This window comes from Lutra lutra, chromosome 13 (genome assembly GCF_902655055.1).
Source record: "Lutra lutra chromosome 13, mLutLut1.2, whole genome shotgun sequence".
NCBI classification, from domain to species: domain Eukaryota; kingdom Metazoa; phylum Chordata; class Mammalia; order Carnivora; family Mustelidae; genus Lutra; species Lutra lutra.
The window spans coordinates 45,976,929-45,992,968 of NC_062290.1; the positions used below are offsets into that span (position 1 = coordinate 45,976,929).

General features: G+C 41.2%; 1 protein-coding gene across 2 annotated transcripts in view; it reads right to left on the minus strand.

Moving 5' to 3' along the window:
• SLC24A2 (solute carrier family 24 member 2) overlaps window positions 1–15,805 on the minus strand; it is a 248,857-nt gene extending 233,052 nt beyond the window's left edge. For both annotated transcript variants that reach the window (XM_047700922.1, XM_047700921.1), the window contains exons 1-2: window positions 15,573–15,805; window positions 12,637–13,721 (exon numbers count right to left, since the gene is read on the minus strand). In XM_047700922.1, the coding sequence (XP_047556878.1) occupies window positions 12,637–13,566 (930 nt within the window). In that variant the 5' untranslated portion in view covers window positions 13,567–13,721; window positions 15,573–15,805. The remainder of the gene's footprint in view (window positions 1–12,636; window positions 13,722–15,572) is intronic.
• Window positions 15,806–16,040: the final 235 nt, after the last annotated feature.

Below are 16,040 nucleotides of genomic sequence, written 5' to 3' on the forward strand. Positions count from 1 at the left end.
GGTAAATCCTGTGGGAGATTATAATTCTATATAATAAATAAATATTTTTCTTTATAATAACAGAATATAGAATATAATATTCTGTAATAAATTATATCTCAAAAAAATTCTTAAAGCTATAGCTGGAGTGATTGAACTTTTAGAATTGGGTGCCCTTACCCATCCTGATACCCATACTTGCAACCTGAAGGAACTGGGGAATTTCTAATGATGTATTTCTTAAGTTGGAAAACTGTTGTTTGCCACTTGACTTTAGTACATAAGCCACTCATGTTATGATTTTTTTCCGGACCCAGACTTTTCATCACAAACACTCATCACCACCATTACCAACCTCTCAAAGGGCATTAGGTGCCCTTTGCACTTTTACCTAGGAGCCTGGGAACAAACACTGCAAATGCGATTGGTTAGTCCCTGAGTCAAGGGCGGTGACTGAATCCAAGGCAGAAAATACAGATGCTGACAAACCAACATAAGGAAGAGCCATGACCGGATGGAGACATGACAAGCTAAGATTACATATTGATGGTGCACATAAGAAAAGAGTAAATGCATTTACAGGGCAGTGACAGGAGGGCACAGGAGAATTTCACAGCTGAGTGAGGTTCAGTGTCATAGATAGGGAAACTGCTTCTCTCTTAATCCTCTGCAACAACAGAGGGAAAGCAGGTTCAAGTCCGGACACTGAGGATTGAGCTATTAGTTGGGGATTAGTTGGGGCAACTGCCTCTTCATATGGCTGCGTGGGAGGCATGGCAGCAAGGTCCTGAAATGACAGGAGGAAAACACCCTGGGGAGCTGTGGGTTGGGGGTAGAGACACTGGACTTAGGGACAGGGGCTAGTAGCACATGGAAGGGACTGACAGGAAAAGAGGTCAGGAGTAGGGCATCTTTGGGTAGGCAGGTGGGACCCCACTCTGCTGAGCACTTTTCCTGCGCAGCTGCATCAAAACTCACAGCCTCTCTATGAAGAAAATTCTATTATTTTTCCGAATTTATAGATAAGCCAAGGTAAGTCCAGAGAGGCTGAGTAACTTGCCCAGGATTGTACAGCTAGGATGGCCACACTCTCTCCCAGGCTTAAATAATAATTCCATCATGTTAAACCTTCATTGTCGTACTTAGTCTCAGAAAACAAAGTCCCAGGTTTCTGAAACACACCCATGCTCAGGGTCTACCACAGACCTAAAATAATAGAAGTGGTTCGACATGTATTTAATTGCTATCCGGAGGCCTGGAAAAACGAAACCAAGCCAGTCGACTTGAGAGGTTAGAGCAACAGATGAGCAGATTTAAGTGGGAGGAAGAGGGCTGCTGAAGGTGAAACCTGTGTTTCTACCAGTTGCCTGCTTGCTCAGTTCAACATCCATCAAACAGTAAGAGAGAAAGGGACTTACAGTGCACCGGAAACTTGGCCCTTTCCAGGAAGGTCCTGCGGATGGGTAAGGCAGCCGTCATTACCCCTCCGAAGGAACTAAGCTGCTCCGATAGGGCTCCTTAATTGGAAAAGCCCGTGGAAGGAGGCAAGTTCAGGGCTTCATTACCTGATCACCTCCTCTATTGGCCAGTCCATAATTACAGGCATATACTTGTTTCTTTCCCATTAGTCAAAAAACACAGGGGCGGGGCGCCTGGGTGGCTCAGTGGGTTAAGCCTCTGCCTTCGGCTCAGGTCATGGTCTCAGGGTTCTGGGATCGAGCCCCGCATCGGGCTCTCTGCTCAGCAGTGAGCCTGCTTCCCCCTCTCTCTGCCTGCCTCTCTGCCTACTTGTGATTTCTGTCTCTCTCTCTCTCTGTCAAATAAATAAATAAAAATCTTATAAAAAAAAAAAAAACAGGGGCACCTGGGTGGCTCATTGGTTAAGTATCTGTCTGGGGCTCAGGTTGTGCTCCTGGGGGACCCTACATTAGGCTTGCTTCTCCCTCTCCCCCTGCCCACACCTCATCGACTCCTTTGCCCTCTCTCTCAAATGGATAAATAAAATCTTTTTTCAAAAATAATGGAGAAGCACAGAGTTATCAGAGCTGGTGGGGACCTAGGAGATATACTGGCCTTTTTATTGTCAAAGAGGAGAGATGTCTGTGGCCAAAGAGCCTGGACTGGGGTTAGACCACCACTCTGTGGGATAGAAAGGACATTACTCTCCAGGCTTGGTTCCTGCCAGTGCAGATTCTGAGTGTATCCTTTAAAGCTGTAAGCGTGAAGCGTGACTTTACTACGGCCTCGTGCCAGGACCCTTTCCAAACCCACCAGTTTTTACCAGCATGAGAACCACGTCTGCATCATTTGGCTTACAAATCCAGCCTTTGGGAAAAAAAAAAAAAAGGAAACCAACCTAATTGAAATGCAGCTTTGGTATTCTCGCCAAGGTTCTGCTTTCCTCTGATTTCATCTCCCAGTTTCATGCACATTTCTTTGCCACCCGATGACAAGCTCCCTGGGAAACGAGGATGAGTCGAGGCTCAGGGAGCGTATCATGCTTTGATCTGCCCCTTCCTTCGCCTGCAATCAGTCTATGTCAGAGCCAGAGAGCAAGACATAGCTAGGCGGATGGTGGCATTTTAGGACGCTGTAGAAATCTGTGGGTGGAAGTGACCTAACTGAACGTGGACACAGTGTGTGCTGGGGGAGGAAGCTGAGATGACACGTGGATCTGACTAAATGCCTGAAATGGTCCCAATCATGAACATCAGCATGCCTTTGTGTACACATAAGGGTCCCCATAGATCCACGGTCTGAGACTCTAAACAGTCAATTATAAAGAGAAGTTTTTGAGGGTATGAAGCAAAGCCACCACCAGCCCAAAGGGCACTTTGGCTGAATGAAGAAAAGGCACCCTTCCTCTGGGCAGCCACGGTTCCAAACCAAAGCACACAGCTTATCCAGCAGATTGATGTCTGACTTTCTGTCCCTATTCATCCCCTTGGTCAGAAAGATGCCCTTGTGCAGTGAACTAGTACAGAATTTCAGGCCAACCCTGCGAAGAGGAAGAGGAGAAAAAGGAAATTTCTTAACATGATATTATTTTTTAAAACTCAGGTGACAACTGATGGGTGGGTCAAGAAATTAGAGAGGGCTGCAATTGGTTTTTTGATAACATGGGAAGTTTAAGCAATAAAAAGTGCATCACACTTAGATTATTTTTGTGTGTGTATGTAAGCATGATCCTATGTCTGTGTGCATGCACACACACTGTGCAACATGATGGGTGAGAATGGAAACGGATTTCTACTGGAGGTCATGGTAAAAAATATCTGAAAGTCACTAACTGAACAGAGCCTAATACGAAATGTGAATCGAATTTGGGGGTTTGCGCTTGTCTTTATCATCAGCTATCCAGTGAGAAGCACCAGGAGAAGAGCCGGCATTTAGGAGTCAGACCCAAGTTCAAATGCAGGTTAATACCACTCGATTGGGACCTCAGGCAATCCCTTATGTTTCCTGACTCTCAGGTTCCTGATACGCAGGTGGAGATGATCTTTATTTGAGGGTTGCTGGAGTAAGGACCTGGTAAGAAGCACACAACCAGAAGAGACCTCTCTCTTCTCTCAACTGTGGAGAGACAAGTGTCCCAGGGATGCACACGGAGCTGCCAAGGTGAGTCTTCCCAGCTAAAAGCCACAAATGCTGAGTAGGTCTAGAATCCTGCTGTAAACTTTAAATGACTTTCTCCCAAGCGATTTGTTCTCTTGTCTGGAACCAATACCTCCCACCATATGCCCAAGGCAAGATTATTGCTTGGCAAAGCCAATAAGTCATTTGCGTGAAAATAGCACAGGCAAGTGAATTTAGAAACAGAGTTTGGTGGCATGGGTATGGTTAGGGTCTGGCCTTCTGTTTTAGGTAAATGTATTAGGTTATTAGTACTCCACATAGGATACACTAGAGCTTCCAAGGACAGAAACACAAGCTGGAAGCAACATTTTAGGTCATCCGGGTCAAGTTTCCCATTTCCCAGATGAGAAAACAGGGGTCTTAGGTGGAACAGACTCCCCCGAAGGTCATATGGCCAGTCCCTGGGAACCTCGTCTCCCAATTCCTGAGTCATAAGGCCTCCTTCAAAATAGTTCATCCTTTAAAACAAAAAACACAAAAACCTCCTGGCTTCATATGAGTGTGGAAATAATGGAGAGGGATGAAAGCGAATGTTTGTGGGCGCCTGGGTGGCTCAGTGGGTTAAGCCGCTGCCTTCGGCTCAGGTCATGATCCCAGGTCCTGGGTTCAAGCCCCACATCGGGCTTTCTGCTCAGCAGGGAGCCTGCTTCCTCCTCTCTCTCTGCCTGCCTCTCTGCCTACTTGTGATTTCTCTCTGTCAAATAAATAAATAAAAAATAAAATCTTTAAAAAAAAAAAAAAGAATAGTAAAAATTTAAAAAAAAAAAAAAAAAAAAAAAAAAAAAAAAAAAAAAAAAAAAAAAAAAAAAGAAAGCGAATGTTTGTGATTCTCAACATATACTTGTAAGAGATCTTCGAATCATCATAAAAACATTAAAAATGACACAAAAGATATACAGCAAACTGGCAACCTATTAAAAATTAATTCTCAATAAACATATTTTTCCATATGCCACCTCTCAGAGAAATGCAAATTAACACAACAAAATGTTATTTTCACTGTGAAAACATAAATACATTAAAAATGATAATAGTCAACACTACCAAGTATGTTGCAATGTAGCAGAACCTTTAAAATGCTCATAAACTTTGATCCAGAATTCCTGTTTTTCTGTAATCAGAATGTGTGTGTATGTAAGGCTCTTTGTTGTACCATTTTTTATAGTAGTGATATATTTGCAATATTTTATAATATGAAAAGGAATTTTTTTTACAATAATACTAAACAAGGAATTACATTTAATGATATGAGGAAATAGTCATAAATAGTCAAGTTAAACAAAAAAAAAATTAAATGGGGGGACTTGGGTGGTTCAGTTAGTTAAGCATCTGCCTCCAGCTCAGTTCACAGTTCCTGGGATTGAGCGCTGACTTGGGCTCCCCCGTCAGTGGGGAGTCTGCTTCTCCCTCTGCCCTTCTCCATGCTCTTGCATGTTCTCTCTCTCTCTCTCTCTCTAATAAATGAAATCTTAAAAAACTGAAATGTTAAAAACTCAAGTTTAAAGTTATGCAAGTCCAATATGTTCCAATTTATCTAAATACTTAGATACATATGTGAATATACGTGTGTGTATGTGCATGTGGGAAAAGTCTGGAAGAATACATGCAAACATGCAGAATTATTTTTGGATGGTACCATGGAGAGATTATGGTTTATTTTAAATCTCTTTAATATATTTTGATGTGTTTTTAAAATCCTGTAAAATGAATATATTACTTTCGTATCTGGTAAAAATATTATTTAAAAGGCAAAGTTAAAGTGGTCCCAAATAACTTGGTTAGAATTGCCTGTTAGATTTGACTCCAAATTCACCATTGGTAGGATTTTTGTTGATGAGAAGCTTTATTGTGGTGGTTAGGCTGCATGAAACACTCTGAGAGTACTCAGTTAAAATTTCATATCAGTATCTCTTGTTATATGCATTATCTTCTGAAAAACCCACAGTCTGAAACATATATTTTTGGCAATATAATAGACCAAATATTTGGAAAAACAATTCTCAGTAGATCATATCCCAAAATTTTGGACATAATGTTTTTAAAATTATCTATGTTAGTGAGGAGTCAGGGGTTTCTTAGAATCAACACCACCAAGTAAGCACAAATCCTTTAAAAATTTCTATCACTGGCTCACTCACATGGGTTTGGAGTCTGAGTTCACACTACATGGGTAGAAAAAGTCAAACATCTAGGTTAGAATGATGCCAGGCTGGTTGTGTTATCAGTCACCTGCCGAAGAACAAATACATTCCTATTCAGAAGAACACACTTAAAACCCAGGCCTCAATGACTTCCCATGGGTAAAGTTCCAAGGGATAGGAATTCAGTTTTTTGTTTTTTAAATCACTACATATGTAAGAAAACAACACTACATGATCGAGAATCAGCAAAACAGCAAACAGTAGATCTGCAAGAACATTGTCACTAAGAATATTGATTACGAAATATAAGTGAATTTAAAAATTTCTAAAGAAATAAAAGAAGTCAATACATGGTTAAGGAATAAGAAACAATGAAAGTCAACCTGACAGATAAGAAAGAGCCACAAGAAAACTTCTAGAAATGAAAAATATAATAATGTTAGAAACTTAATGGATGAGCTCTAGAGCAGATTAGACAAAATTGAAGAGAAAATTAGAAACTAGGAGGTCGACATAAAGAAAGGAGCAGAATGAGGGACAGAGACAGAAAAAAAGGAGCAGTTACAAGATGTGGTAGATGGGTTAAGATGGGATATCTGTTTAATCGGAATTCTACAAGACCGTAGGAAGAATGAGGTAGAGCAGAAACTGGTAGAATGCACTAATCTCCAAAATCAGGAAGTCTAGCAAATCACAAGTTGGGGATAAATAAATGAGAAAACAATACCTGACATGGCATAACGAAAACAGTAACCACCAGAAACAAGGAGAAAAACCTTAAATATAGTCAAAGAGAAAAGACAGATTTCTTGCAAAGGATCAACATTTACACTTACAGCGTTTTTGTTTTTGTTTTTTTCAACCTCAAAAATGGAAGCCAGAGACAGTGGAATATAATTTTCCAAGTCAAATGAGAAAGTAATTTTCTACCCACACTGTCTTTCAGGATTAAAAGCAAAATTCATCGGTAAGCAAATACAAACAGGAGCACCTACTAGGAATAGATTCTTGCTAAAGGAACTTACGAAAAATCTAAGTCAGTAGAAGAAAAGAGTGAGGAGGGGGAAAGCTGGTAAAAATGGGTAAGTCTAAAATCACCAATGGCATGATGACAACGTCTAGTTTGTAGGGTTAAAAAAATGAAGTTATACATCAATAAAGCTGTTATCAAACATGAAGACAGAACTTAAATCATGGACTTTGGGTCATATACAACAGGGAGAAGTGATAGGGTTAAAATGTCCTAAGGTCCTTGGGTTATTTGGCAGGAGTGTAATTAACCTATACTATGTTAATTATACATATTAAAATTTATAGGCCAACACTAAAAGAATAGAAATAGAGTGTATAAATCCCATACTATTAAAGGGAAAAAGAAATTTAAGGAAAATAATTCAATGCCCCTCCTCTCCAAAAAAAAAAGGGGGGGGGGAAGAAAAAATTAAAAAGAAACAGAAGGATCAGAATGAATAGAAAGTAAAAAGTAGCATAATAGAAAGAATCCAAATGTAACAGTAATGACAATCAATGTAAATAAATGAAACTTTCCAGTTAAAAGATAATGATTGTCAAACTGAATTAAGCAAAATGTAGCTATATTCTGCCTACTAGGGAGTTATTGAAAACAAAAGAAGCTTGAAAATAAAAGAATGAGAAAATGAAACCATCTACACTGAAGATGTACTTGCCTCCCCAACAACCAAAGAAGTGTTCAACATAGGAATCCCATTCTTTATTAAAGTTAAAACACAAATGTTCTGGTTCTGCCAGAAAGAGAGAGAGGCAGAGAGAAAAGTAAAGAAAAAGGAAGAAGGAATGGGGGGTGATGGACAAAGCAGGAAGGGAGGAAGGAAGGGAAATGGTGGTAAATCCTTGCTCTCAAGATTGCCAGGATTCACAAAGTTTAGGTCTTCTCTTACTGGAGAAATCAGAGAAGCAAGGATGAAAAGCCAAATGTAATCTGACTTCTGTGTATTAAAATCTGCTGGGCTTTCTGGGTCTGTTGAAATGCCTGTTCACTCTCCGAATCACATGCAGTAACCAAAGCGTTTGCTTTTAATATAAGTAGAAGGAAAGAAAGCAAGGAAAAGAGTGCCATGTTGTATTCCTAGATAAATATACTACATTCACAGACATCTAGTCAGTTAAGATTTTCTTAAAAGATTTTATTTATTTATTTGAGAGAGAGACAGTGGGAGAGAGCATGAGAGAAGAGAAGGTCAGAGGGAGAAGCAGACTCCCCACAGAGCTGGAAGCCTGATGTGGGACTCCATCCCAGGACTCCGGGATCATGACCTGAGCCCAAGGCCGTTGCTTAAGTAACTGAGCGACCCAGACACCCTCAGGTAAGAATTTTAATGCCTAAATTTTCTTTCTTGTGACAAGGACAGAGAGTTTCCAAATCTGCTAAGTAATACTATCCATTTGTTTATTATAAAGATGATCTTACCTTACCTTCCTTGAAGTTTGTACAGGAATTTTACTAATTCATTTACTAAGAAAGGAAACAAAGGTTGAATATCTAGAATCTTCCGTGCCATAAGCAACCTTGGACCTACACACTTGGATTGATAAGATTATTTGTGGTGTAGCACCTTATAAGAATGACTTCACTTTGTGAGGAATATTTATAGTATTGTTCTGGTTTTGTTTTTCTCATGAACATTAATAACAATCTGAACCACAAAAACTCTATTTACAAACAACTTTTCAGGAATATACAAACTGAATAAAGCAAAGGACACCTAAACTACTAACTAGCCTACCCTTCCACGATCCAGCTTTAAGCGCCTTTATTTAGACCGTCCTCTTCATCAGAACTGGGCTGACTTGCTGTCAGATTATAATGCCAAATCTCAGAAGAAGTTAAATACCATGGACAGCTGCTTTCTAGGCCAATGACGGCCTAGCACAGTAACAGATCAAGGGACCAGAAGCACCGTAAAATGCTCTGGATGTCCTGAGATTCTGTGGCTTCACATCCTGCAGGATTCAGAGTTATTCCTGACCAATTTGGAGAGGTTTTTTTTAGAATATAAATAAGAATACACTTAAAACAAAAATCTCTGCTCAGCATCAGTATTTCTCAACCCCAGTTCACGGCTTACTTATTTCAAGCAAAAGTCTACACAATAAAATTTCAGGACAATAAATGCATTTGGAGGTTTCCTTAGAGTTTATGATAATACCTAGCCTGCATGTATTCACTCTATGTGAACGAGGGCTTATAAATATCATACTGTGACAAACAGTCTCTGCCCCAAAGGGAGACAATGACCTGCTTAACTCAGTGATTCACTGGCATGAATTCCAGTTTTTTAAAAAATGTGAAATTCTTGAATTTAAAATAATGTATTTTAATGGTGCCTGGGAGGCTCAGTCAGTTGAGCGTCAGACTCTTGTTTTCAGCTTAGGTCATGGTCTCAGTGTCGTGGGATGGAGCCCCACAGCAGGCTCCGTGCTCAGCGGGGAGTCTGCTTGAGATTCTCTCTTTCCCTCCCCTCTGTCCCTCCCCCCACTCACATTCACGTTCTCTCTCTCTCAACTAAATAAATAAATCTTAAAAAATAATTTATTTTGACTCACTTTTCATTTAAGAACAGATTATAAAAGGAAAAGAGCTAACATTTATTGAACAACCCATGTTTGCCAAGGACTATGTTAGGTGCTTAGCATTCATTTCTTCATTTAATAATTTTCCTAGCTCCATGAAGTAGGCATTATTCTTTTCTTTCTTTCTTTCTTTCTTTCTTTCTTTTTTTTTTTTTTTTTGGCATTATTATTTTCATGTCCAAATTAGGGAACCGAGGCTCAAAGAGTTTATATAACTTCTGAGATCACCCGGCTGATTAGAGACTGAGGTCAAAACCCTTTTTTACCATGAGTCAGTGTCCCAGATAAATTTACCCTGTCATGACATCACACAACTTTTCAAAAAGGATATTCTTATCACTAAAAGAAATAATAGTAATAACAAATAAAAACCACACATAGGGTGTAAAAATTAAATGAGATGAGAAACTATTACTGTAACTATGAAGAAATATGCCAGCTCACATTTTTCCATGTTTCCTAGTTGCCCCATGACATATATCCTCAATAATGGAACCAAATTAGAATTTTCAACTTGCCTCTGAAGCAAATAGTTTCCAAAACAGTTCACTGCCAAGAGCGCAGCGGAGCTGATGATTTTTTAGCAAGAATCGTGGATGATATGTGTAAGAACATCTAAAATATGTTTCCTCTAGTTTCCCAAACTCCCATGCTCCATAGTTGTACACAGACAACCACAAAAAACATGCTATTTTTCTTCCTAAATTCTTGTACAGTTCATTCCTCTCCATGAAGACTTCACTGAGGGCTGCATTTGGGTTAGGGTCTCTTAACTGCATGGTTTGATGATATCAGAAACACTGGCTTCTGTAGAATGGTGGGGTATGTCGTTAGAAATCAACTCTACAGATTAGAGAACTAGATGGCCACACTCAAAGACTCATCCCTGTTTGGGACAGCTTATGTTCAGTGTTTGAGCAGCAAAACCTCCATGAGATTCTGAAATCAAGCATATGATAAAGACTAACAGCTGAAACAAAAAAAAATTTTTTCCAACGACACTTCAAAATGAAATCGGCAAGGTGAAATTTCCTAAAGGAAATCTCCTATCATTATGCACTGTTCCCCCTAAGAAATGTATTCTAGCATTTTTGAGGAACACCAAACAAGACATAGCTACGTGTAAAAAAATTCTATTCTCATGATAATTTATAGTTCAATGTAGTTATTGAATGCCAAAAGAAATAATAATGATTAAAAGGAATAAATTAAAGCTACTTAGTGCTAATAAGGTAAATACTACAGTCAACATAGTTTGGGGGGAAAATAAAAAACAGGAGAAATAGATATGAATCCAATCTACTCCCTTTTTAAACTAGGTAAACCCAGAATTTCCAAATTTAAAAACTGTACAATATTAAGCATAGCACTGAATTATGGATTTGCATAACAACTGCTAAGGATTGTCAGCCTAAGCCGCTAACTCTCAAGTACAAAAATGACATGGAGTCACCTACTGTATAGGTAAAGATCCTGCCAGAGCTCCTTTAATGAATGGTTTATAATTGATTAAATATTGCCTGTAAACTGTATTTAAAAAGTTATTCCCAAACGTGCAGAACCAGCTCCTCCTCAAATCATAATATAAAATCCCCCTGCATTCTAAATATACCTTTGGATTGCTCTGTAAATTCCTTTATCACAAATGTTGTCAGTATAACCTGCAGCAGAATCTGTGATTAAGTTAGTGAAGTTCCACTGGTGTGAAACAAAACAAAAATATACTGAGCCCTCGAAAAGACTTTTTACCCTTGATGTGTATTTATAAGATGACAAATTGTTTCCTTTGCTCTAAACAAATATGCCCTTCCCTTGGCAATTATTAAGTACTCTAATTGAAATAAACACATAGATTATTAATGTGAACTGCTCAAACTAGCAATCAGGCTTGAGGGATCATCCTTTTGGCTACAAAATTAGAGCAGGAAGAGGGGTCCAATGATGCCCGCAAGGATATATATTCGTTCTAACATCTGAAAGCTTACTTGCCATGTCTACAGCTAAATAACTTTTTTTTTTTACTACAGTTTCTAACAAACAACCATATGCTGAGTGAAATGTCAGAAAAAATATAGTAGAAAACATTTTTCTTTTACACATAATAAATAGTATTATTGGCATTTTGGTTTTTTGGGTTTTCTGTTTGTTTGTTTGTTTTTGTTTTTTGCTTCCATGTCATGGTTGCTACAAAAATGATGGGTGGTCATCCAGTCTGAACATAAAGGAATTATGCTAAGTTAATATCTTTTTTTTTTATAAAATATCTCACCCTCCACTCAACATCTGTTTTTTGCATACATGAGATTTCCCCCAGATGCTCGTATGAAAAATCTGCATATGTATTTTGGTTTTCTGTTTAAAATCACATTCAGAGACAACATTCCAATGTTAGGATATAAATCAGAACTTCATTATATACTTAACCCAAGATTTTTTGGTGTTGTTTATCCATTATTTTTAAAAATTGGTTTACCTTTTTGCAGAGCAATTCATTCTCAGCCCTATACCAATGTGCTCACCATCTAAGTGGAAGGATGGCCACTCTTATCATGAAACTCCCTCAAATTCTACTGTAAAATTATTTTGGGTCATATTTATCATGGCATGCAAAGTGGGCCATCAAGCCATGGAGGCAGACAGCAGGGCTTGGCAATGACACTTTCTCATGGATCTCCATCAGCTCCTGGTCAAGTGGTCTGAAGATCATTTTGTGGATTAAGAAAAATGGCTGTGACCATTTCCAATGACCAGTCCTTTTGGGCCCTGATGCTCACTTAAAGGTACAGCTCTGATGACACAAGCAAACTTTCTTCCTTAAACGTCTTTAAAAAGAAGGTTCTTGATCATTGTCACATACCTACTTAAAAAAAAAAAATACCTGCAACTTGCTGAGTTACACACACACACACACACACACACACACACACACACACTCCTGTGAAAATTAAATTGCTCATTAAATCATTATGCCTACTTCCAGATGCAAATAACTGTTGAGTCCACTCTGTAAGTCCACTTATGTAAGTCCACTTACATAACCTGTATTCATCAATGCTTAACTCGGAAGCCAGGAGCTTGGGAATTCAGGAGACATCCACCAGAATATCCCCAAATTATGTTTACAACTGCCCCGTCAGTCTGGCTATCACAGAACTGCAGAAAGCAATCTGCTACCCACGTTAGCCCCAAACCCCATCCCATTAAGAAAGTGGTAGATCTCAAATAAATAATCATTCAGAACATTAAATAAACAATTACCACCACCAACCTTCGCTTGGGCCTCTGGAGCTGTCACCTTGACGACTTTATTGCGGTTTATCATTTGCTTCACCCATCTTTCTACTTGGACGTTGAATTTCATGAAAACCACATAGCCAAAGTAAGCTGTCAAGAGAAGCAAGCTTTCCCACCACATGATAACATTATCCAGGAAAAATATGATCAGCATGATCAAGTCAACGATGTAGAAGGACACATCCCGAAAGAGCGGCCACCATGTCAGGTTTAAGATTTCTCTAGAAAACAGAGCACACATGCCAATGACAAAGAGGATATTGAACACCGCTGAGCCCACGATTGTGCCTATGCCAACATTGCTGTGAGCAATAAATACCCCTATGAGAGATGTGAAAAGTTCAGGGGCAGAGCCCCCCGCAGCCATAAAGGTGGCTCCTGCCACATCATCAGATATGCCCAATTTCTCAGTGATGACAGTCAAAGAGGGAACAAAGAACTCATCACAGACAATGGCTAAGGCTATGAACATGTAGATCATTCCAATGACATGCAGAATGATGGCTCCTCTTCTTCGCTCCTCGAGGGAAAAGATGTCTCTTGGGTAGTCTCCTTGGGCATGATCTGTAGCATTCTCAGATGTGTCTTCCTGAGAAAGAGGGGGCTGTGGAGTATAATCCAGGATCTCGTCATTTAAATCTAAGAGAGTTCTCTGATGGTAACCGTGTATGGCGCTAGAGCCACTTGCCCCCATGGCCTCTTCTGTGCTCTGGGTCTCCGTCTCAGAAAAGGCACTGATTGAAAACGAGACAGTGCTAATGGCGACTAGGCCCATGAGAAGGCCCAAGATTCGAATTAACTTCAGTTTTTTCCTGACATTATAATGTCTCCTGTAGCCAGAGAGTGACTTCTCCAAACACCATTTCTCTAGGAAAGGGATGGCAGTGCTTTGGTGCAGATCCATCCTGGGTTTTCTGGTGGATGTGGTGGTCTTCTGATGGTAGACTCAACCAGATGGCTCTCTCATAGTTCTCTTCACTTTGCAGTCAACAGTGCTTGTGGGACCCTTCCACAATCAGGGGTTCTTATGCTTCACAGGAAATATTTTCGACATTTATGCTTAAAGAAAAATTAAAACAAGGATAAGTAAATGACAAAATCATAAGTCTTTTCTACAAAAAGAACTTCCGGGTATGATGAAGTCCCATCCTGGATTTGACCTTGGGTAAGTTAGTTCACTTCACTGTGCCTCCATTTCCCCATCCCAAAAATAAGAACAATTACAGCATCTGCCACCAAGGACTGCTTTGAAGAGGAAACATTTAGAATAGGATGTGGCACCTAGTAAGCACTTATAGCAATCATGTATTTATATGCTCAAACATATTGGTAAGCCCCATGTCCATTAGACTATGTAGAAGTGTGTGTTAAATATAAAAAAAAAACACCTTGTAGATGAAAATCTATCAGTTTATCCCACCTTTAATCATGTAACAAATAACCGCCCAGTGATAAAAGATACCACTTCTTTTAGAACTACCTAAGTACTTGACAACCAATAATTACTCATTGTGTTTTCTTTCAACCCAATTATATAATTCCAGTTAAAGGCACAATTTTCTGATTTAATCTGTCATTTGAAAGCACTGAGTGCCGGAGGAGTCAGCACTCTTTTTCTATACACATAAAGATCTCAGCGTCTTATTTTTCATGAAAAGCTTCTCCTATGTCTGATGCAGGAAAACAGTCCTTTAAAAATTTAAGTTTACAAAAGAATGTTCTGGTGACATGGACCGTCTTCCCTAAACATCCAGATATTGTTTTCAGCTAAAGCTTGTTTTTAAAAACATTTAGTCATATGTAAATTAGACAGCATAGTAAATCAAACAGCTCCTAACAAGTAGGTTATTTCTGGAGACTCAATGTGTATTTCGTAGACAATAAGCAAGCTGCAGCAACACCTCTGTCCACAACATCTGACAAAAAGAGCCCCGACACCGACTCTTCTAGTAGGCTAGAATTTCAAGCAGTTTTCATTCTCTATCCCACAGAGATGGATAAAACTAGATATCTAGACACGACAGCGGATATTCTGAAGGCTCCTATTTAAATTTTTCTTTAAAAACACGGTTGTTGTTTTTTACATTAACGATTTCATTTTAGAGGCTCGCCGAGATCATCTCAGGTGTAAAATAAGCTAATTAAACACACGCCAGTTAAACACCGAGATTAGCTGGAGCTCAGGTTTGCAGAGCAGAGCAAGAACACAAGTCAAACCAGGCTAAGATGCTGCTACCCATCAGAGATTCTTGGCTGGCTGCAGATGTCGACGCTTAGCACCAAAGATTAAGCGACTCACAGCGCTCCGGGGATTGTCACAATGCCTGGCCAGGGCTACACGCAGGGACAGACTCAACTCCCAGGGCGCAGGGTCAGCTCCAGCAAGCCTGCTCCCCCCTGCAAACCCGCCGCTTCGCTCCAGGGGAGCTGCCCCTGCTGGAGAAGTGCACCCCCAGCCTCGCCCCAACTTTGCTTTGTGTGGTCCCAAAGTTTCCTTGGTGGGTTAATAGGAAAATAAAACTAAAGGACAGACGCCCCACTAGCAAGCATAGACGCAGCTTGGGAAGGCGCTTGGCCCGCATCTCCCCGAACCGTTTATGGGTGGTTTGGGGAAGGGGAGCTTTCCTCCCGCGCGTCTACTCCGACGGCAGGCCCTGCCCCTCCGCGCCCCCCACCTCGGAGCCGGAAGCCAGGGCGGTCGGGGTAGAAGAAGCTGGGGGCTCGAAACCGCGTCCCTGGGCGGAGAGAGTTAGCTAACTCCTTGCCGGGGCCTGGGGTACCCACGTCCACCGCGGAGCCACCTGTGAGGCTGTGATGCAGCGGCGGGATGCGCGCCACCGGATCCGGGGACAACGACCGCTGCGGCCACCAAGCCTGGAGGCTGGCGGGGACTCGGCCGCCCGCACTTACCGGGATCCGCCAGGAGGACGCGCACGCGGCGGGGCCCGAGCGCGGCCCTCCACTCGGGTCCGCCGCTTTCTCTGGCTCTCCGCCTCCCTGTTCCGAGGCCCGGTCTCCGGCTCCGACTGTCGCCCGCCGCCGCTCTGGCCGGCCGGGGCTGGGCTCGGGAGGAGACTGAGCCGCCGCCAGCCCCGCGCGCCGCCTCTGGTGCTGCCCGGCCCCCGCCGGCCCCTCCCTCTCGTCTCTGCGCGGGGAGAGTGGCCGCAGAGTGCTTAGCTCCCGCGCCCTCTGCTCCACGCCTCCTGGGCGCAGAAGCTACGCCGGCAGCCGTCTCTTAGGAGATTTCTCCGCAGTGGGGACGGGGGTCAGGATTTGCAGGCGAGCAAGGACAGAGAGGGGAAATCGTACAGGTCGGTGACGCGCCTGATTCCCAAAGCCTGAAAGTGCGGCCAACTTTGGGGTTTAGCTATGTTGGGC